The sequence below is a fragment of the Orcinus orca genome, chromosome 3 (genome assembly GCF_937001465.1).
Source record: "Orcinus orca chromosome 3, mOrcOrc1.1, whole genome shotgun sequence".
NCBI classification, from domain to species: Eukaryota; Metazoa; Chordata; class Mammalia; order Artiodactyla; family Delphinidae; genus Orcinus; species Orcinus orca.
In genome coordinates this window covers 19,590,768-19,613,007 of record NC_064561.1, presented here as the reverse complement: position 1 = coordinate 19,613,007, position 22,240 = coordinate 19,590,768, and the positions used below count along the sequence as shown (strand labels likewise).

Below are 22,240 nucleotides of genomic sequence, written 5' to 3'. Positions count from 1 at the left end.
TGTGTTCATATGTGACAGGCAGATGTGCCTGTCACATGCACATGTCCGAAGGGCTGTGCATACATATGACCGAACGCTCAGGTGTTCCTGACGAGGGAGAACCTGTGTGTTTCTAACCTGTACACCTGAAGGGTCTGTGTGTGCATGACCATGCATGCAATGTATCTGTCCACACCCAGGAACAGGCCTGCAAAGGACAGCCTGGAGATGTCTCAGGACAGAGGTAGTAACTGCACGTGCACAACTGCCGGGGGAGGGGTGCTGAGTGTGCACATGCCAAGCACACAGCCGGTGTGGGATAGGTATGTGCTAAGTAAAGTACGTAAGTGGACACTTACATCACAGTACACATGTCCCTGTGTCTATGGTAGCCCCTGCAGGGTGTATGAAGTTGCCTAGGTGTGTGAATGTGTACTTCTGTGTGCCCAGATGTGCCCTTGGAACTCCCCAGGCTGGGCCAGACCAGGCTGGGCTCCTTGTTGGGCACACAGAGGCCTCTGCTGTGTGTTGGTGCCTGCATGGGGCACTGCCAAGGGTGCATTGGCAGCATGTGTATGTGCGTGTGAATGTGTGTGTGCGCGTGCGCGCGCGCGTGTGTGTGTGTGTGTGTGTGTAGGAAGAAACATTCGCTCTCTTAGACCTTGCTTCTTTCTGTGGTTCGGTTTCTATAGAGACACTTCCTGTGGAAGAGAAAAGAGGTAGTGAGCTGGTGTTTCAGGATGTGAGGGCCCGCAGGAGCGGAGCTGGGCTCTCTCTCTGCTGCCTGCCCTTCGCCGTGCAGGCTCTGGCCAGAGCTGCCTACAGTCCCCATGGTGGGCGCCCCCCGCAGTGGGGACCCGTGAACAGCAGCGGCATGCCAGGGAAGCCCAAGCACCTGGGCGTCCCCAACGGACGCATGGTGAGTGCGGGCTCCAGGCCAGGCCCACAGGGAGGGGGTGGGCACACCCAGGGTGGAGCCCAACAGGCACACCCGGCAGGGCTGGGCTAGAGCCTGCATGCTGCCATCGGGCGGGAGAAGTTGGGGAGAGGCAGCAGCAGGTGGTAGAACTTGGCACCCTCATCCCAGGACCTTCCAGATGGTTCTGATGGGGACCTGGGGCCACTCCGGTGATGAGGCCAGAGGAGAGCAGGCATAGGCTTCTGGCCCAGTCCCCACTGCTCTCTTACCTACTACTTTGGCACCATCTGGGGCTGACTGCATCCTAGGGTAGCAGGGAGTCCCGGCATGCCCTTTGCCCCCTGTATACCCCTACGGGGACCCAAGCCCCCATACCTCACTTAACCTCAGCCCCCTCCCTCACCCAGTGTCCTGATGCCCAAGGTCAGGTAAGGGGCAGCCTTTAATGGGTCACTGACCTCCACCTAGACCTACTCCAGAGGCTTCCTGCCAGAACTAGCCGTCCTTGGGCAGCCTGGGATGGGTCAGCAGGGTCAGGCCCGGTTGGCACAGCTTCTGTCTGTTCTATTCCTGGGCTACTAGGACGGGTGGGGGGAGCTGAGCACTAGGGTGCCCCTGGCTGCTGCTAAATCCTCTCCCTGGCTGCTTGGCATCCAGGTGAGAGCTGCCCTTGAAGAGACCCGCTTCAGCAGATGGAACTGGCTGTGTCGGTCTTCTCTTCTCTCCCTAGGACACCAGGCCACTTGGCAGAGTCCCAGCCCCTCCTAAAAACTCCAGAAAGTCCAGTGTTCTAGTCGCCTACCCAGCCCCAGCCTAGTACTGTGGGACAAAGCCAATGGGTCCAGAGAGACCTGGGTTCTAATCTCAGCTCTGCTGTCCCTTACTAGAGGGTCCTCTCTGACCCTCAGTTTCTTCATCTATAAAAGGAGGAGTTTGAAAGGGATTTCAAAGGCTTGCTGAGACGATTAAGTAGAATAATGAATATGAGCCCCCTGACCCACCATCGGGGTTCCATAAATGTCAGCCCAATGCCCCCCTTCATTCTCAGCCCCTTTTCAAGGATCCCCTGCCTCACCAAGAAGCTGAGCCACTCCCCACCCTTACTCCTCCTCCTAATTCCCAAGACCTGTCTCCATACCTCTTCCTCCAGCATCTCTTTATTGGGCAGGAGAGAGGCAAATCCCTCCAAGCTGGCCATGTCCCCCACCTCACTATCTCTACCATCAAAATGACTTTGGAAGTTCGAGCATCCATGGGCCTCGCACTCCCTGGAGGCATGATGCTTGGCTCACCCCTCCCAAAGCATCCAGGCCAAGGAGGAACACACCCACTCCCACGCCCACCCCAGAGGGCAACTGGGTTGCTGCTTCTGGGCAGTGCCCAGAACTGCAGGGCAGCTGAGGGGGCCCAGAGACAGACCCAGCCTCTGCCCATCCCACATCAACCTATAGCTTCTCTACTCAAGAGTCATTCAGAGCAGGGAAGGCCCCCAAGCTCTACCCCCAGCCCTGCAAGCCCATGGACTTGCTTTTCTCAGCGACGTTCACACACAGGTTTATCTTTGCCCTTTCCGGGCCCATTCTGAACTCTGTGCCACCTCTTGGAATCCCGAGGGTCACAGATTGGCCACTTGCTGGCCATCGGGCAGCCTTCTGAGGCCACACTCAGCTGAGACAGGGAGGGACAGACCAGCATCGGATGTGCATAGATGTAGGCCAGCTGTCAGCCTCCTTCCATGAGTCACCTCCTAAGTAAGGGAGGTTCAAAGGAGTACATGACATGCTAAGGGCAGCTGGCAAGAGAGGGACCCGCTTTTGAACCAGGCCAATCTGACTCGACGCCAGGTCTCCTCCACCTCCCAGAACTGCCTGGCTTCGTCCTCCCCCATCTCCTCCTGCCACCAACCCCACCCACCACCACCGTCATTCCCTGCTGAGGCAACTTCATTTGTCAGCCTCGTCTTTCTGCCACTCAGCTTGTCAGGGGGTTGCAATGAAACCTGTCACTTACAGATGGCTCCCAGCCTCCCTCCCAGAGATGCCTTCACAGAGTCCCAACTCCCACTTCATTTGTTCACTCATGCATTCATTCAACAATCCCTCCTTAGGGCCTGCTCAGTGCTGGCCCTGTCCCAGGCATCAAGACCAAGGCCCATCGCCCTAGGCCCTGCCCTCAAACAGCTCCTGGTCTGGCAAGGCACAAAAGGCACGAGCGCAAATACCAGAATAAAATTAAGGTTTGGATAAGAGCAGTAAGTCAGGAATAGAGAAAGCTTGAGGAAGACCGGGAGGGAGAACAAACTTCTCCACTCACTTCATGCATTGTTGGTGTGGAAGATGTCCTGAAAGGATGTGCCAGCTGGAGGAGGGAACAGCATGGGGAAAGGCCTACACGCAGGGAAACATGATGTGTGTACAGGGACAAGGCCCAAGGGCTGGCGAGCCTAAAGCCTGGAGAGGAGCAGTTATTGCATCCTGTCACTCTCAGGGTGCCCAGTTAGTCTCCCTGCACAGGAAGACCTGGAAAGCAGAGCCCACTGTACCTTGGCCTACATTCCTGGAGTCTAGCTCAGGGCCATAGGTCAGCTCCACAAAGCTGACTCAGGCTGAAGAGCCAGGCAGCCAGGGTTCTCAGTGGGTCTACCCAGAGAGGATCTCTGGGCCTCAGTCACCCCAAGCCAGGATGAAATAAGATGATGATATAGAGGGCCAAGCCCAGAAGACGCTCAGTAAATCAGCCCTCCCTTTGAAGTCACCCCTCCAGGGGGCAGAATTCATCCAGGAGCCCCTGAGCCCTTTACCCCAATCGACCTTGCCCATCTATGCCACAAGGGCTGAGGCCCTGGGGCTCCCAGGTCCCCGGTACGTCTGCTGTTCACCCAGGAAGGCAGCTCAGTGGAGGGGAGACCTTAGGTTTCCAGAGTCAGGCACACTTTGGCCCTAATTTCAGTTCAGGCACTTCCCAGCTGTGTGATTTCTTTGGGCCAAGGTTTCCATATCTGTAAAATGGGCATAATAATACCTGCCACATAGGATAAGGATGTGAGGTTGGATGTGTGACATGGATGTGTGCCGTCCATGTTCTCTCTCTGTCGGAGAGCTCAGGAAATGTCGGGTCACCCTCATCTTTGTATTCTCAGATACCAGTGGCTCCCCCAGGGCCCATTTCCAAGGAAAAATGTTTGGCAAACTGAGTCCAGACCATGGGTTGGGGTTGCCGCTTGGCCACCACACCCTTCCTCCTCCTTTCTTCCCCTTTTCTCCCATTCACTCACCACTTCTCCTCAGGCAAGCCAGGGTGGGGCAAGGCCAGCCCTGCTCAGCACAACTTCCCCAGACCCAGGAGCCTGGGCAGATCAGAGCCCCAGGCAGCGGCAGCAGCAGCATGCCACTCTCCCTGCTGCACACCTGCCACATTCACAAATGGGGCCTCGCTGACTCACCCTTCCTGGCAGCTCCAGGAGGTTGGGAATGCTGAGCCCTATGCTACCCAGGGGGAAATTGAGCCCCAGAGAAGGGAAGTTACTTGCCTCAGAATGGTCAATCTGGAATTGGACCCCATCCCCGCTCCCTGCCACTTCTGGATCTCCGTCCTGTCTCAGACCAGGTTATTAATATCTAGAGGGGCCCAGGAAGAACTGCATGGGGCATTCGGAGTCAAAGCATCCCTGGCAAAGGGGGTGCCAGCGCCTCCTGTGAGGGCAGGGGAGGGCAACTTGGGCCCTTGTGGCTGCTTGGGAGCACCTGGGCAAAGAGGGTGCTCTTTGAGGAGGGAGTTCAGGCTGATTCTCTCCTACGGTATAGGCCTGCCCTCCAGGAGCTACAGGCTGGTAGGGGAGAGGCCTACAAATAGGTGGGCAGCAGTGTGGTGGGCAGGGGGATTCGGGGCAACTGGAGTTTAGGGAAGACTGATGTCAACAGGCAGAGACTGGAGAGCTGTAAGGTGGGGGAAGCAGGAGCAGATACCAGGCAGAGGAAATAGTAAAGCAGGAAGCAGGAGTGTGAAGGGGTGTGGGGAAAATAGAAGTTTGATGAAGTGTAGGGTGGAGGTGAGGGGGAGGGCAATGGGGGAGGCTGAAGGGGTTTATTAGTCAGGCTCAGGCAGAGCTTCAGCGGTAACCCAGCAACTGCTCTGCCTCCCAGAGTGAGGAGTGGGGCCGGAAGAGGGCCTGGGAGCCAGCCCCACATAAAGACACAATCCATTCAACAGGATGTAAAGAACAAAACGAAATAGGAGTGAAGCCAAGCCCAGAGCCCTCTGCCTTCCCTGGGGTCCTGGGCTGCCCAAGAGCATCCCGTGCCCCACCCCCTGACACACGAAAAGTGCCGTGGAGAGCCCTGAGCAAGGGAGAAGCTGAGTCCTGGGTTGGAGGGTGGGCCAGCGAGAGGCCCGGTGTGTGCTGGGTGCGGGGAAGAGGGAGGGCCAGGTGGCCACCGCAGAGTGGGAGGGGAAAGTCAGGATGGTTCCCGGAGACCTGGACGGAGGGCAGTAACCAAGGCTGGGAACAGCCACAGAGCAGCCTGGGGAGGAAGAACGTGGGACAGGCAGGTGCAGGCATGAGGGCAGCGGCCAGGAAAGGGAAAGAACAGCTGGAAGGGACCTTGGGCTTCAACTTGTCCTCTTCACACACCCCAGGAGTTGAGACTTTGTCCTGCAGCCCCGGGAGAGAATTCCTATGAAGCTGTGAGATGGGCAAGTGCAAAGGCAGGAAGGCGAAGGCTGGGGCAGCCAGGGGAGGGCGTGCAGGGTAGTTCCACGTCCAGCCTCCCTCTGCACAAGCTTTCCCTCCTCCTCCATAATGTCTTAGCCCTGTGCTCCAGCTTGGAGGCAGGCTCAGGGAGGGGCCCAAGGTTATAAAACTAGAAAAGGACAGGGCTAGGATTTGAATCCGTGTCTGACAGACCCGATCCCTGTGTTCTTCCCTCTACCGCAGGGCTTGGCAAAATTGAAAGCTGAAGCAGGGCCAGACACCAATACTAATGCGACAACAATAATAGTAATGTTCCTTAAATATTTACCACATGCCAGACAGTGTTATGAGTTCTCTTTCTATGTATATTTAACTTATTTAATCACAGCAAACCTTTGAAGTCCTGACCATTATTTGCCCCATCTGTATAGAGGGAGAAACTAAGGCACAGAGAGGTAAAGTACTCTGCCCAAGGTCACACAGCACAAATGTGAACTCAGGTAGTGTGGGGTCTGCCTCCATAAATAACATAAATGCATCAAACTGGCCCCAGAGACCTCTGAGGAGAGTGTGAAACCCTTCTAGGGAAAGCGATTGCTGCTCAGGGCCAGCCAAGGTTGCCATGCTGGGAAGAAGCTCAAGGTAGCTGGGGTTTCATGTAAAACTCCTGACTTTCATATGTGGGAAACCCCTTTAAAGTTTAAAAAAACCAAAAACATTCTGATATTAATAATGTCCTACTTATTTGCAGGCCAGCTCTGGCCCACAGATGTGTGACCCGGGTGCTCCCAGGTTGGGGAACAGAGAGGGAGATTCCAGCTGGGAGGGCAGGGAGAAGCTTCCTGGGGAGGAGATGTTTGCTGACTTGTTTCCAGTAGGGATGGAACGAAGGGACAGGTGGCAGAAGCTCCTGTGACAGGACCTAGTGAAAATGTAGGAGGTGAGAGGGAGGAAGGAACTGGGGATCAGTCAAGCCCTGGTGTTAGGAGCCCAGGTGATGGGAGGAAAACCAGATTCAGGGAAGTTGGTTCCGTGCCCTGCTTTGGTGGTGGCAGACGTGGTTTCCAATTGGGACTGGCTGAGTTGGAAGGGCTTGTGGGGCATTTGGGTGGAGATGTCAGCAGGAAGTTGGCTATGTGTGTTTGAAGCTGGGGAGATGTGGGAGGGAGAAAGGGCCCAGAACAGAGTCAGAGAGGGGTAGAGACCACCTTGTGTGTATAGATGATGAGGAAGCTGGAGGATTTGCTAGGAAGGTAGGAAGACCGAGGGAAACCACTGCAAGAGTCATTTTGAAAGGAGGGTTTTTCTGTTTCACTAATGGTTGGGATTCCCAGAGAAGCCAGAGTTGTGCATGTGGGGGAAGGGGGGATGCACAGAGGAAGGGATTGGCCTCTACAGCTACGCACAGGGTAGTCCATAACCAGCAGCATCAGTGCTTGGAATCTTGTCAGAAACGGAGAGTCTTAGGCTCTCCTGAAACTGAATCTCTGGAGGTTCCCCCCCGCCATCATTCTAATGCACACTAAAGTTTGAGAACCACTGCTCTCTACTATAAAATAGCATCCTATGCCCTGCCCATGGTGGGGTGTTTCCAAGAGGAGGCAGTTGCAATAAGGAGATCATCAGTTACAGACACCTCTCCTTCCTCAAAGACAACAGCAAACATTGCTATAACACCTGCCACATGCTGGCCACTATTCTAGACGCTGGAAATATATTAAACTGATTTGATCCTCACAGCAGGCCCAGGAAGTAAGTTAACTATTATTATCATCATCCCTCACTTACAGATGGAGACAAACAAGTTACTTGCCCAAAGTCATACAACTAGTTAGTGGCAGAGACAAGATTAAAAGTTTGTGTTCCTACCCACCATGCTCTACACCCAGGCTCACCCAGTGGGTGCTGGGGGTCAACAGGGGTGACTGGGATGTACCTGGTATAAGTCCCAGTGCACACAGTGGTTGGCACATGATGGAAGGGGAGCCAGGGGCAGCCTGAGCAAAACCCTGAGCAAGCAGAGACCTGGCTGAGAATGCCCAGTGTGGCCCTGCAGGCAGAGAACACAGCTCCAGTCCTGGGGGCTGGGCCTAGAACTATCCCTTGAGAATCCACCCTGGGCTCTACTCTGACTTTCTACCTCGGGTTTCTTGTAGGTTGTGGCTGTCTCAGATGGAGGTAAGTGACAGAGTATGTGGAGGAAGCCTGGCTGGGGTGGGGGTGGGGGCTGAGGGGGGTGTATGTGGAAACAGCGTGGGGATACCCCTGCCATTTGCTGTCTTTCCAGGAAAAGTACCTGAGATGGGATTGGGCCAGGGGCTGGGGAAGGCTGCAAGGCTCAGCTGCACTTGTCCATCCCCCTGCAGAGCTGAGCAGCACGGCGGGGCCCCAGGGCCAGGGAGAGGGCCGAGGCAGCTCCCTCAGCATCCACAGCCTTCCCAGTGGCCCCAGCAGCCCCTTCCCCACCGAGGAGCAGCCTGTGGCCAGCTGGGGCCTGTCCTTCGAGCGGCTGCTGCAGGACCCGCTGGGCCTGGCTTACTTCACTGTAAGCCCTGGGGTGGGATAGGGAGGGCAGATGGCAGTGGCCACCATGGGGGGAAGGGTGGGGGGCATGGGAGAGGGCATGGATGGAGTTTCAGGCTGGCCAGAGTGGGACTCCTCTGTCAGCTGCCTCATCTGGCCTTTCTTTGGCACTCTCTTACTCTTCTCCCAGCTGGGATGTTTCCTTCTCTCTGCCTCTTATTTTCTCTCTGTGCCTCCGGATCTCATCCCATCTGTCTGTCTGACCCTATCTGTCTGGCTTGGCCTCTTGGCCCTCTCTCTATACCAATCTCTTGGACCACATCCCCTGACTGGGTCTCTGTGTCTCGCCTCTGTGTCTGTGCCCCCTTCTCCCCACCCCCAGGAGTTCCTGAAGAAGGAGTTCAGTGCTGAGAACGTGACATTCTGGAAGGCCTGCGAGCGCTTCCAGCAGATCCCCGCCAGCGACACCCAGCAGGTGGGGAGAAGGGGGAACTGAGGTGGCGAGATGAGACCAGGGCCTGAGCCATGCCCCTGACCTTCTCCTGTCTGTCCTGCCCCAGTTAGCTCAGGAGGCCCGGAACATCTACCAGGAGTTTCTGTCCAGCCAGGCACTGAGCCCTGTGAACATCGACAGGCAGGCCTGGCTCGGCGAGGAGGTGCTGGCAGAGCCCCGACCAGACATGTTCCGGGCACAGCAGCTTCAGGTGAGCGGTCCCGGAGGCGCGGCCTGAGATAAGGGGCAGCGCCTTGGAAGGGAGCTCGGTGGAGCAGAGGCAGGGCCAGATCCAGCGGCGGACCTTGAGCGGCAGAGATGGTGGGGATGGGGTGGGGAAGAGTGCAAATCTGGATGCTGGGACCCAGCTAAACGTTGGGCAGGGCGCGGGTCAGAGGTAAGACTAGAGGAGACAGTGAAGGAGGGACTAGGGGCGGGACCTGGAGCAAGGAAGGGCTAGGGGCTCGCTCCCTAGGTTGCGGACGCCGCCAAGCCCCAGGGCCGGGTCTGGGACTCTGGCGGCTCGCAGAGCGCCCACTCCAGCTCACCGCCCCGGCGCCGGTTCCGCAGATCTTCAACTTGATGAAGTTTGACAGCTATGCACGCTTCGTCAAATCCCCGCTGTACCGCGAGTGCCTCCTTGCGGAGGCCGAGGGTCGCCCCCTGCGGGAACCTGGCTCTTCGCGCCTTGGCAGCCCTGACGCCACGAGAAAGGTGCGGACGACGGCCTGTGGGGGCAGGCGACCGGGTGCAGATCTGCGAGGGTGTGCCCACGGTCTGCCTGCGGGTGGGGCCCGGCCCAGTGCCAGTGGCTTCCCTGTATCTTGCAGAAGCCGAAGCTGAAGCCCGGAAAGTCGCTGCCGCTGGGCGTGGAGGAGTTGGGGCAGCTGCCTCCTGCTGAGGGCCCTGGGGGCCGCCCACTCCGCTTGTCCTTCCGCAGAGGTGAGGGCAGGAGCGGGCCGCAGAGATGAGCGGGGTCGGGAGTCTGGGCAAGCCTGGAGAACACCCCCTTCCTCCTACTGGTCCCGCAGTCTCTAAGACTGTGAAAATCGAAATGCAGGTCCGTGTGCCCCCCATGTTCCCCTGGTGGTTCGGTTCCCACGCTAGACCCCAGAAGTTTGGGAAGCCCCCCTCAGCAGCGAAGCTTCCAGGAACCCAAACCACGTTAGACCCCTGTAAAGGGCTCCAACAGGGTCCGCCTGGCTGGGGAGAGGCCCCGGCAGAGGGGTTGGGGGAGGGGCTGTCCTGCTCATTCTCCCTCTCCCCTAGAACTAGGGGGCGGCGCGTCAAACTCAGCCTTGCGCCGAGAGTCCCAGGGGTCCCTCAACTCCTCTGCCAGCCTGGACCTCGGCTTTCTTGCCTTTGTCAGCAGCAAATCTGAGGTGAGCCCACTGCTGGGGGAGACGTGGTGTGGGCTCGGGCCACTACTCAGGCCCCTTTGTGTGACCACCCTCATTCCAAGTCACCGGCCCCACTTCATCCTCCACTTGATCCACATGGCCAACCACTCAGCCTCCTCACTTTCTTCCTGTCCTCACCACATTGGGCCCCATGCATGTTATGGGTGCACATCCTCTTCAGCTGATGTGTGTGCACATGTGGGTGCCCAGGTGTGTACAACACGTGTGTAGCAGTCAGTGGGTGGACCTGTCTCTGGGTGCCCATATGTTTGGGTGAGCATACATGTATTCCTGTAGGAGGATGTATCCTGCCTGCCTACAAGTGTGCCCTTGGGCATGTGTATGCCTGTGTGTGCCCCAGTGAGCTTACATTGTCTGTGTACCTGTCTGTGTGTCCTTGCGTGTGTACACATCACCTCCCTTGACACCTGCTCTGAATCAGAGCCACCGGAAGAGCCTTGGGAGCTCAGAAGGCGAGAGTGAAAGCCGACCAGGGAAGTATTGCTGCGTGTACCTGCCTGATGGCACAGCCTCCTTGGCCCTAGCCCGACCTGGCCTCACCATCCGTGACATGCTGGAAGGCATCTGTGAGAAACGAGGCCTCTCTCTACCTGACATCAAGGTCTACCTGGTGGGCAATGAGCAGGTGCGAACCTGGCCTGTTCGCCAACTCTAACTCCCTTTCTGATCCTGAACCCACCCCCATTCCTGTCTCTGCTCAGCCATGACCCCAACACCAATTCCACTTCTAATTCCAACCCCATCCCCTATCCCCACCCCCTTCCTAACTCCAGCCCCCTGCCCCATGCCCAACTCCAAATCAACCCAGCACCAACTCCTCACTCAAACTCAGATATCCACTCTCATCCCATGAAAATCCTGTCCCCACCCCATTCCCATCCTGGTTTCTAGCTTCAGCCATCATCCTCACTGTGATAGTCTCTGGGAGGAAGAGTAGGGGAAAACCACTGCTGGAGCTGAGTTTTTCCCTGTCACTCCCAGAGTTCAGACTGCCCATCCCTGAAATGGCCATTTGGGGATCCCTTACTTCCTCTGCCACCAGGGGCACCCAACTGCACCCAACCTATGAAAAACTTTCCTTTAGGTACAAACTAGCATAGCTTTAAAGAGGAGGCTAGGGCAAAATTCACTTAAACTAAACCATCCAATAAGGGGAAATCTAAAGGAAGGATGCTGTATCCCAGGGAGACGCGTCAGGATTTCATTCACCCAGTAACAGTCCTAAGCCCCTGCCAGGTGGGGGCAGAGGGAGCCAGGCTGAGTTCTGTCCTCCAGGTCCAAAGGCTGGAGGTGAGCTAGGCAGGATGTGATCAGGAGGAGGAGTTGAAGTTCCAGAGAGTTTCTGGGTCAAGGAAGGCATTTCTGGTTGGTCCCAGGAGGCTTCATGGGAGAGGTGGCCGTTGATGAGGATGAGGACAAGTTTGCCTGGCAGAGCTGTGGGGGGAGGACATTCCAGGCACAGGTGGGAAGAAGTGCAGTACAGGTTCAGGGGCCTGGAGCATGGGAGTATGAGGGCCACAGTAAGAGAAGCTCTGCCCACTTTCTTGGGCCACCCAGGCAGCCTCTGCAGCCCTGATGGGTTTTCATGTCTGCTAAATATAACTTCACCACCCACATTCCACCTGTCCCTGCAGCACAGCACAGGCCTATTGCCTGGAAGAGGCTGCCTCCCAGCCCCGGGCTGGTGCAGGCAGCAGGGCCTCCAGGGGTGGTAATTACTACAGCTACTTTTATGTACCTACTGTGTGCCAGGCACTGTGCCAGATACTTCGCATCCTTCTGGCCTCACAGCTGTCTTGCGGGGAAAAGCCCTTTTTGCAGTGAGGAGACCAGAAGTGTCCTTAGTAGGTGGGAATGGAGAGAAGTGGACAAGTGTAAAAAAAAGGGACAAGGCCTGGGTGGCTGACCAAAGGTAGGTGGTGAGGGAGGAAATGCGTCCAGCTGGTCCAGTTGGTTTTCCCATGCCTGAGGGACAAGGGGCAGCTGTCCAGGAGGCAGATCCTGACCTGGCTCAGGAAGAGGTGGCCCCCATGTTCCAGGACTTAAGCCTACCCCTTAACCAAGCAGCCCCATTACCATTTCGTGCCCACCCCACCTCCATGTTTCTCATAACTCTGTTCCTTTTCCAAGTCTGTCCAGCATTCTTTTTTTTTTTGCGGTACGCGGGCCTCTCACTGGCCTCTCCCGTTACGGAGCACAGGCTCCGGACGCGCAGGCTCAGCGGCCATGGCTCACGGGCCTAGCCACTCTGCGGCATGTGGGATCTTCCCGGGCAAGGGCACGAACCCGTGTCCCCTGCATCGGCAGGCGGACTCTCAACCACTGCGCCACCAGAGAAGCCCCATGTCCAGCGTTCTTGCCACTAGGCTCTGATCCAGCCCGGTCTTGTATTCTGTCGGCATCTCTATGGCTTACCCGACCACCGGCCCTTCCCTCTGGCCCTTAGGGAGCCTCAGTGGAGGCCCTGGGAGGAAGTGATGATTATTCCCTCAGACCCCGGGGATGGGGGAGGAGGGAAGGAGAAGGAATTTTGAGACCCTACCTGGCTCCTGCAGAAGGCCCTGGTCCTGGATCAGGACTGCACCGTGCTGGCGGACCAGGAAGTGCGGCTGGAGAACAGAATCACTTTCGAGTAAGTGTCTGTCGCTCCAGTCTAGGGTCCGGGGGTCCCAGCACTCGTTTGGGTCCCAGTTCTGGCTGCTGTTCTCCCTCCAAGTCCTGCCCCTGGTGCTAACCCCGCCCCTTAGGCTAAGGCCCCACCCCCAAGAGGTCCCACCTCCCCAGTTCAGGCTCCACCCTCTCTCCGGCCAGTCCCAGGTGGGTTGGGGGAGAGGCGCGGCGGGCTCTCCGACCTTCCGCAGCGCCAGGGTCCCGCGCAGGCTCGAGTTGGCGCCGCTGGAGCGCGTGGTGCGGATCTCCGCCAAGCCCACCAAGCGGCTGCAGGAGGCGCTGCAGCCCATCCTGGCGAAGCACGGCCTGAGCCCGCAACAGGTGTCGCTTCGTCGGGTGAGCCGTGTAGCCCAGGGGCAGGGGCGGAGCGGGGCGGACTGCCTGTCCCGCGGGCTGCTGACCTGTCCCCTCAGCCAGGCGAGAAGCAGCCACTAGATCTGAGGAAGCTAGTGAGTTCGGTGGCGGCCGAGAGATTGGTTTTGGACGCTCTCCCAGGTAAGGGACGTTGGCCCAGGGGCTCGTAAGGGACAGCTCTGGCCCAAGAGGAAGGGGGTCCAGGCGAGAGGCAGACAGGAACGGTGGCCCTCTCTGCCACAGGTGTGAAGATCACTGAAGCTGGCGACATATCGCCCTGCCTCAGCCAGGTGAGCGAGGGACTGGGCACCCTCTTTTGCCCGCCAGCCTCCCCTTCCGGTTGTGGCTCTAACCCCACATTCTCACAGGGTGGCCCGCCTACAATCCAGGACAAGGCCGCCCACCTCCCTCCACTGTCCCTGAACTCGCTGGCCCAGGCACCCAGTAGTATCACTGGGAAGCGGCAGACCTGTGACATTGAAGGTACATTGGGGATGATGGTGGCTAGGGACCAGAAGGTTGGGGACCGTTGAGGGTGGGTGGCCTTAGAGAGCCTTGAGCTGAGGCAGGGGCCTGGATGTCACTGGGGCTGGAACAGGGTCCACTGGGGTTGAGGGACCAGAAAGGCTGGGACAGGGGGCGGGATGGGGGCATTGGTGCTGGGGTCAGGGAGGCTGTGGCCATAGTAAGGGCAGCAGGACTGTGGTAGGCTAGCATAGGTGGGTCTGCACCCATGGTCCCCTTGACTCTGTGGCCATCCCCAGGCCTGGTGGAGCTGCTGAACCGGGTGCAGAGCAGTGGAGCCCATGACCAGAGGGGCCTTCTGCGCAAAGAGGACCTGGTGCTTCCAGAATTTCTGCAGCTGCCTGCCCAAGGAGCCAACTCCCAGGAAGCCCCACCACAGACTGAATCAGCGGCCCAGCCCAAGGGGAGCCCCTCAGACTCCACTGCGCACTCGGCCCTCTGACAGCTGCCCAACCGTCCAGGCCGGCTGCATGGCACCTGGCGGGCCAAGCATGCCATGGGCCCGCTCTGCATGCCCTGTCTGTGCCATGAGTGTCCCTGGCCCCTTCCTGCCACGGGCAGGCCCGCAGGAAGAGCTGGGAGGGGATGGAGAGGCGAATCAGAGGAGTGACACTCCACAGCTGCCACCACTTGGTCCCTTACAGGCTTGCTCGTCCATCCCTTGCTGCCAGGCCACCAGGGGGAAGTGGGCCTAGCCCCCAGTGCAGGTGTGCCCAACACGGAGGGGCGGCGTTGGCAGTGCCAGCCTCCCCACCATGTGCCAGGCCTCAGCAATGAGTAGGAAGAGGGGCCGGCTCTTCCTCGGGGAGCTGGTATGAGTAAGGCCTGGGGGTGCAGGCAGGCAGGCAGCCCCTCCCTCTACCCACAGAGATGCTACTGAACTTTTGGATTTTGCAGTTGGCTTGGGGCAGCTGGGTTTGTCCTGGATGTATGATATTGTTATAATAATAATTATTATTCTGCCATAGGGCGTGTTCCTTGTGTGCCAGTCTACCCTGTGTGCCGCCCCCACCCCCAAACTGTGTTGCCTCTGTCACCAGGGTCAAAGCCAGGAAGCCCTTGGGGACCTCAGGATGTACCCCCTGACTTCCTGTTGTCAGAACCTGTCTTCCTGACTGCACAGAGTATGGGGTGTGAGTGTGAGAGACAGACAGAGACAGCCAGAGAGAAGGAGGGAGGGAAGGAGGAAGCAGGGGAGGGAGGGAGGAAGAGGAGGGAGGGGTAGACCCCTCTGGGCAGCTGTGCCTCTGCTGGTGTCATTGTGCTGTTCTCTGAATCTGAGTACAGTGTCTGGTCACTGTCCTGTTTCTACTGGGGACTGAAAGTGTTTCTGTAGACATGGCAGTGGGCTACTTTGGATTCATCGAAGGCCTCGAGGAGGACACTGGTTTTTGTGGTGGGGGCAGGTTCTGCCCCCTGCCTGCTTTGGCTGGGTGGTCTTCTCTGTCCCCCAGTGGCCAGAGAAGCCCACAGCCCACACAGGAAGGAGGAACAGGGAGAACCCCAGAAGGAGAGCCCCAGCCTGGGGGCAGAGAAGCTAGACTCAGTCCCGGTGCTGCTGTGACAGAGGAAACAAGGGGACGCAGGAGCCTTGAGAAGGCACTGGGGGAGTGAGGGGCCCTCTTGACCACCTCCAACAGGTTGAGCTCTCTTCCCCACTCTAGCTCTTTGTACTTTCTGTCCCCTCTGCCAGGGGCTCCCCATACCTGCCCCCTATCTTGTAACTGGCTCCTCACCCTTGAAGTTCCTGGGAGAGATCAGTGCGGTTTGCTGGCCTTTCTCTAGAAGTCAAGCGCAAGCCTTCCTCAGGGGGCCTTCATGGCTTGTAAACAAGAAAAATTTATTTCTCACAGTTCTAGAGGTTAGAACTCCAAGATCAGGTGCAAACATGGTGGGGTTCTGGTGAGGACCTTGTTCCAGGTTGTAACAGCCAACTTCTGTGTCCTCACATGGTGGAAGGGGTCAGGGAGCTCTCTGGGGTCTCTTTGTAAGGGCACTAATCTCACTACATCCTCATTACCTAATCACCTCCCAAAGGCCCACCTCCACATACCATCACCTTGGGCATTGGGATTTCAACATATGAATTCAGAGGGACACAAATATTTAGACCATAGCACAAGGTGACCAGGAAAGCTCTCCTGAGCTGTGTAAGCTGAGACCTTCAATGAAGCGGGACTTCTGTGTTTGTAAGTCTTAGAAATCCCACTCAGAGTCACAAGCACACACACACTGAAAGAATGCATTGGCTTATCTAATGAAGAAGTCTAGGAGTGGCTGGGTAAATTTAGGAGTTTAGATCATTTTAGTCAGGAATCTCTGTCCATCTCAGTCCTGCTTTCTTGTGTTGGCTTCATTTGCACGCGTGTTCTCTCCCTGCATGTCCTTTCTGCAAATCCCCAAAGGACGGTAGAAAATGACCAGGATTGGGATTCTGACTGGGGTCAGAGGGTCATTCCTGAACCACACTGAGTAGCCAAGCCTGGCTCATGAGATGACCTCAACAGCCAGAGGGCTGGGCCAAGCCAGCCAAACAAAATGGGCTAAGGGGGCAGAGGGCTGAAGCCTAGGTAGAAGAGCCTCCGTAGAGGTCAGCCCCTACAGGAGGAGGAATTCACATCTCCCGAGGCCCCCAAGTTAGGCATCCTCCATCCTTTATCTCATTTTGTCCTCACAACAAAACAGCCTGGTGGGGATGAAATCAAGGCTGCAGGGGGGTAAGTGACTAGTCCAGGATCATGCAGGGGATTGCCGCTGGGGTGTCACCAGCACTCAGGCTGTGTGACGCAGGGACACACACCAAGGAGGGCCTGGATGCTGTAGAAACCCCCACTGGGGAGCCAGGGCCCTCTCAGAGGAGGGCACATTGATGTGGCTACTCTGGGTTGGGGGGAGTTTGGGAATTTCTGCTAAAAATTAAAAACACACGGCATGTGACTCCAGCAGTGCCACTAGAGAATCACTCACTTCTGGGCACGTGGAGGCCCATCGCTGCAGGGTTGTCTATTGCCTGAAAACTGGCAAAAGTGGATAGGGGCGGGGGGTAGGGTAACACACACACGCTCTGCGATACCACACAGCAGATAAAGAATTGGGTACAGCATGTCCTGCCATGGAAGGTTCTCCAAGACAGTTTGGTAAGAGAATGCAGAGCAATGAACATGGCATGATACCTTTATATAAACCACAAACACACAGGCACTTATAAATGTACAGAAAAGAGAGAGAATGTTCTACAAGGATACATACCAAACTGACAGGGAGGTGGGAAGCAGAAGGGGTAGTGGTCAAAGGAGACTTTCACCTTTGCTTTAATTTTTTTTAAAGGATGCAATTAAAAATAATTATAATATCACAAAGAACTCCCCAAAGCCACTTCTTTGTCACTGCTGGCCTGCCATCCCTTTCTCCAGAAGTGGTACCCAACTCTTCCATTAGGGGCTTCAGCCCACTGCCCCCTCAGCCCATTTTGACTGGCTGGGTGTGTCCCTCTGCCACAATCCCCTTGTGATCTCCTCCCCATCATGCCCCCTGAAGCAGCCCTGAGCCCTCACTGTCCCAGCCTGGCCAGGCCCCAACTACAAGGGAGGGGGCCAGGAGCACCAGCTGGTTAACCCCTGAGGCCATGTTTCAAAGTCACTGCACAGAGGTGGACTCCTGGGTGGTCAGGAAAGGTAGCAGAGCTGCTTCCCCTCATCCCACCAGGTGGGAAGCCCGGAGAGGAGTCGGCCTGTTCACCCAGCACCCAGTGTGAAGGAAGGGAGCGAACACACATCTGCTGACCACTCCGCAGCCTCCAACACCCCCATCCTACAGAGTTCACAGGCTGAGAGAGGAGGCGTGACTTCCTCAAGGACACCCGTGGGGCCCAACCCCATGTGGCTCCAAGCCTCTAAGAATCTGTCTCTTGTCCCCCCACCCACCTTAATAGCCTTGGGGTACGGGATGGGCACAGGGCGAGAACAGGGCACACAGTGACCTTGGCTCTGGGCCAGCGTGGGGGCAGTTACAGGCATTGGCTGCTCACCTGGAGCTGGGCTGCAAGTGCTGATGCACTGTTCTCTGGGGACAGCCACCCCACCCACAAGGGCGAGCACAGAGTGCACCCGGTAGGGGGCCTGGTCTGGTGATCAGGTGACTCAGACTTCTGGGGGATTAGAGGCTGGAATTCAGCTTCCACAGGGAAATGAAGGCCCAGATGGGGAGGAACACATATGGTTGGTTACAGTGAGTCAAATGTAGCCAGAGCTGGGCACAGGCCCGTACCACTGTACAACCACAGGGGTCGCCATTCATGTCCACCATGGTCCTGGGGGTGTCCAAGAAGAGCTAGGGACATGAACATGTGCATGTGTCCTGACTCCTGCAGGGAGGGACTGAGTGAGTGGTGCTCTGTGACCATCTCAACTCCTGTCTCCAGAGAACTGGCTTGCGGGTAAAGCGGAGACAGAAAGCCAAGGAGGTGAATGAGCATCCTACCTGCAGGCCAGCCCAGAGTGCCAGCTGCTAGGACGAAGTGGCCAGCTAAGATTGGTGGACCGGCGTAACCCTACAAGCCGAGGAGGCCCCCATCTTCCTGCCCCATTGCCAAAGCACTGAAGGAACCCAGAACCCAGACCAAAAACCTGAAGCTTGGAGTGTGGAACTGGAGCTTGGAATCTGGAGCACAAAGCCTGGATCTGGGGCCTGAAGCACAGACCCAGAACCTGGAGGCAAGAGTCAGAAGCCCAACCTGGTGTCTGGAATCTGAAATTGAAGATTAGGGCTCAGAACCCAGAGCCCAGTGCCAAGAACCAGAGCCCCGAGCTTGACATCTGATGTCTAAAACTGAAGCCCGAGACTGGAACTCAGATACTGGAGCCCACTTGAGGCCAGAACCAGAGTGGGGACCCCAGAAATTGGAGACAAGCTCCAGGCCCAGAGCATGAAGGCCAGGACCTGAAGTCTGAAGCCAACCTCCGAGCTTCAGGTCTGGAACTCAGAAGCCAGAGCCTGGGACAACCAACCGGGAGTCCACAGCCTCCCGTTCAGGCCTGGTCCCTGAGGCCAGCAGGAAGGGCATAGGGCTGGGGCCATGTAAGGAAGGGAACTGCAGGGGAAGAGGTGATTTCTGAGAAAAGCCCAAAGCAGCCTCAGCTCTTTTGGCCACAGACTTTGGCCTTGTCAGTCAATGAGTGACCGGCACTTGGGCCACCAGGATTAATCATTACATGGGGCACTTATCCCCCAAACAAGGACAGGGCATCCTCAGGTCAGCCACCCCTGCCCTGGACCCAGAGGATCTAATGTAGCCTTGGGCTACCCCTCTGGAAAGTGGGGCTCAGATGGGACAATGTCTCAGGGCCCTGCCTGATCTGTGCCGGGCAGCTCAGATCAAAATCCAGGCTCTCTAAGAGAGGACAGTCAAGAGGGCCAGGGGAGGGACTGCTCTGTTCCCAGAGGGAGGTGACAGGTGACCCCTACCGTGTCACTCAGCCTGCTGGTGAGAGTGGATGCTTTGACCACAGACACAGAGAGGATGCACCCATGTGTGCAATGCACACTCATGCTGTGTTGGTGTGCAGTTGTGCTGGCTGCATGCCGGGCAGGAATGTTGATGCCCATATTCCCGATGTACAGCACCGTGCTGCCTCCGTGGGGCTTATATGTTGGTTGAATATTAAATAAACATATTGATGAGAAGAGGCACAAGTTTCTCAAACTGTGCTGATGGGAAACCCTGTTGTCATTAACCAGATCCCCTCAAAAAATCCAGGTCATGAACAGATGGTCTGGAATGTCAATTTTTCCTCCTTTGATTGTCGTTAAACTTTAGGTCCTGCAGAAAACTTACGTGCAGCAAATTGTGTGTATTTAAGGAGCAAATGGATCTTAACAGAGAATTGTAGAAAAGGAGAATAATTGGAGCTGGTTGTTCTCCCAGATTGCTGGTCCAGATTGTGGTCCAGATTGCTCCCTTTCTGGACCACACACTTGCTCTTGGGACCATTCTCTACTCCGTTCAGCAATCATGCTGCTCCTGGAGAAATCCTTGTCGTCGGTGTGACGAAATTCAGTGTCTGTCAGTCTGTCCCATGCACGTTAGCCATGCTATCTCTGCTCCCACCTCCTTTTCCTTCCCCTCCTACAGCACTGCCCCGACTAGGCTCTCGAGGGCCACTAAATCCACTCTGTTCTCACGTTTCCTGACACCTCAGCAGCATTTGATCTTGCTGACCAGGGTATCTCTTTCAAAACATGGGCAACCCTGGCTTCTGGGGCATCTGCTTTTCTGCTCTTCCTCCCTATCCCTGCTGTGCCTCTTCCTGTGTCCTCCCTCAAATGTGGGTGCTCCTCTGGGCTTGGCTGGGTCTCTCCTCACTGTGCACACTCTCCCTGGGGGCACCTTCACCTGAGCCCACTCAGGCAGGAAGCCAAGTCACGCTGCGCCCTGAGGCTGTGACAGGATGCTGGTCTTTGGGCTAGCAGGGGTAGGATTTAAAAGGAAGAGGGGTGACATGGTGAGGTTTGCATTTTGGAAGGCTGGCTGGCTGCTTTTTTGGAGACTAGATTGAGGGGAGCCATCAGAGAGAAAGGCTACTACAATAACCCAGCTGAGAGATGGTGGCCAGACCGGGGAGGGGGCAAAAGGATTAGGGAGCTCCCAGAAAAGGAAAATTGGGAGAATTGGGGGATGAATTTGAGACCAAGAGGTAGAGAAGAAGCGTGTGTCAAAGATGCCTCCTCCATGTCTGGCTCCGTGTCTGGACCACATGCTGCTCACTGAGGTTGGAACATGCAAGAGGCCCCATTTGGGGAAAGGAGAACATCGCGTGCTTCAGACCCGCAGCTCCAACTGCTCGCGCCAGAGACACCTCAGACACAGTGGTACAGTTCAGTACAGACGGATCTTTGCATCTTCCCTCCAAAACTGCTCCTCCTCCTGGGTGCCTTTCTCAGTGTGAGACACCACCAGCCACCCAGGCTCCGGGCCCAGAGGTCTGGGGGAAGCCGTGGCCAGAGTGCAGGTGAGCAGACAGGGCAGGACTTACCATTCAGGGGAACACAGGGTCTGTCACAGACAGAGAGGAGGCAGGCCATGAGCAGGAGTGGGCTGAGATGAGCAGAGGGGCTGAAATGCTTGGGGTCTGGGGTGTGGCCACCTTCTCCACTGCTCTCAAGAGTCCCAAAGGCAGCTCTGGTCAGCTCCCAAGTCTCCATGCTTTTGCTAGGGCTGTGGCAGCCCCACTCCCCACAAAATATTTTTGCAAGTGGTGGAGATCCATAGCATTACATAATTGTTTCTCTTGCGATGCATTTGATTAATAACTGCCTCTCCCGCTAAACCCTGAGCTCCACGAGGGCAGGGAAGGTAGGCTTCAAAGCTGTCAAAGATCCAAACCTTATTAAAAAGGAGACACACCCCCAGCCCATAAGGAGTGCCTTGAATACCTCTGCTCCCGCCCGGGGTCTGACTGGAGCAGACAGGGGAGAGGACGTACCCAGACAATCTCTGAGCCCATCAGCTCAAGGATGAATCCAACACAAGAACTCAGTAATAATTGCATTTCCCTGGATCAGCAACGCCCCTCCCACCCGTGCATGAATGCCAGTCTTACCCAAATCACTCCCTCCAGGTAGGAGAGGTTCTAGGACACCCAAGGGTTCACCATATAAATTAGGGTTCATGACAGAACGTGATGCAACCATTAAAAACAACATCTGTGCTGAGTGTAAAGACACAGGAAAAGGCTTATGTTATAATGTTAGATGAAAAAAAGCAAGATGCAATTTTCCAGAGACAATAAAATCCAAAGTAGATAGAAAAGGCACAGGGAAAAGGACAGAAGGCGGTGTTTTAAACAACACGGTGATGTTTTTGAGAAGCAGGATTGTCTTTATTTTCCTTTTTGATATGAATGGAGACCTTTCTAGCAAGCACTGCGTAGCTGATTCCCTGCCTTATTTCCCCAGAATCTTCCAGAACAAGCCATAAGACTATATGGCTTATTGTCCAAACCAGGGCACTTTGCAGAGTGAAAGGGGACTCTGGGCCAACAGTCATAAACCCGGACTTGGCCAGGCAAACCAGGACTTAAAGTCACTCTCCTCAAAACCAATCCCAGCCGCACCTCCGCCCCCCCCAACCCCTCTCTCCCCTGTGGGTTCTGTGGCCTAAACTACCACGGCCACAATGTGGTGGCGCTGGGATCCAAACCCAGGCTGGCCTGTTCTCTGCTCTTAGCCACTTCGACAGAGTCTGTTGTCTGTGTCGCCCTAAGATGTGTAAGATGTTGAGTAAGATTTGTAGCTCAGGGGACCCTGAGCAAACAGAGTAGCTGGTGAGCCAAGAGTTGTTGACCTGAAACAGGGCTGAGAATCTAGAGGAGATGGGGCCATTTCTTTGGCGGGGACACTTCAGCCATCCTGGAGACAGTGAAAAGGGCATGAGGGCATGAAGAGAACAAACATGCTGAGGGACTTTGTTCTAGGCACTGAGATGGGTCATTTATCTCATTGAATCCTACAACTCACTGAAAAATTCATGCTCATTGCCATTTTATAAGGGAAGGGACTAGGGCTCAGGGAGGTGAGTACTTAGAATCCCAGGCCGACTCAGGGACTGGACCATTTCTTGGATCAGGAGAGAAGCTGGCCTTGCAATCTTGGCTCAGCATGGAATAGGA

At 56.2% G+C, this 22,240-nt stretch overlaps 1 protein-coding gene across 3 annotated transcripts; it reads left to right on the top strand.

The window, feature by feature from the left end:
- The first annotated feature begins 700 nt into the window (after window positions 1-700).
- RGS14 (regulator of G protein signaling 14) lies at window positions 701-14,539 on the top strand. Of its 3 annotated transcripts, none has more exons than XM_012538661.3 (15): window positions 701-898; window positions 7,745-7,766; window positions 7,955-8,133; window positions 8,494-8,586; window positions 8,672-8,815; window positions 9,175-9,318; window positions 9,435-9,546; window positions 9,874-9,986; window positions 10,447-10,650; window positions 12,581-12,657; window positions 12,905-13,031; window positions 13,109-13,190; window positions 13,293-13,339; window positions 13,418-13,532; window positions 13,814-14,539. In XM_012538661.3, the coding sequence occupies exons 1-15, from the start codon at window positions 854-856 to the stop codon at window positions 14,014-14,016; spliced, it is 1,707 nt and encodes a 568-aa protein (XP_012394115.1). In that variant the 5' UTR covers window positions 701-853; the 3' UTR covers window positions 14,017-14,539. The 3 variants fall into 3 exon arrangements, with proteins under 3 accessions (XP_012394115.1, XP_033270845.1, XP_033270846.1); XM_033414954.2 differs by having other exon boundaries at window positions 703-898; window positions 7,876-8,133; window positions 12,887-13,031; XM_033414955.2 differs by having other exon boundaries at window positions 705-898; window positions 7,876-8,133.
- The last annotated feature ends 7,701 nt before the right edge of the window (window positions 14,540-22,240 follow it).

Bases quoted from the DNA above. Each gene is read 5' to 3' on its own strand.
- RGS14 (XM_033414954.2), top strand. The intron at 8,134-8,493 runs GTAAGCCCTGGG...CCCCACCCCCAG, and splicing joins TGGGCCTGGCTTACTTCACT to GAGTTCCTGAAGAAGGAGTT. The intron at 13,032-13,108 runs GTGAGCCGTGTA...CTGTCCCCTCAG, and splicing joins AACAGGTGTCGCTTCGTCGG to CCAGGCGAGAAGCAGCCACT.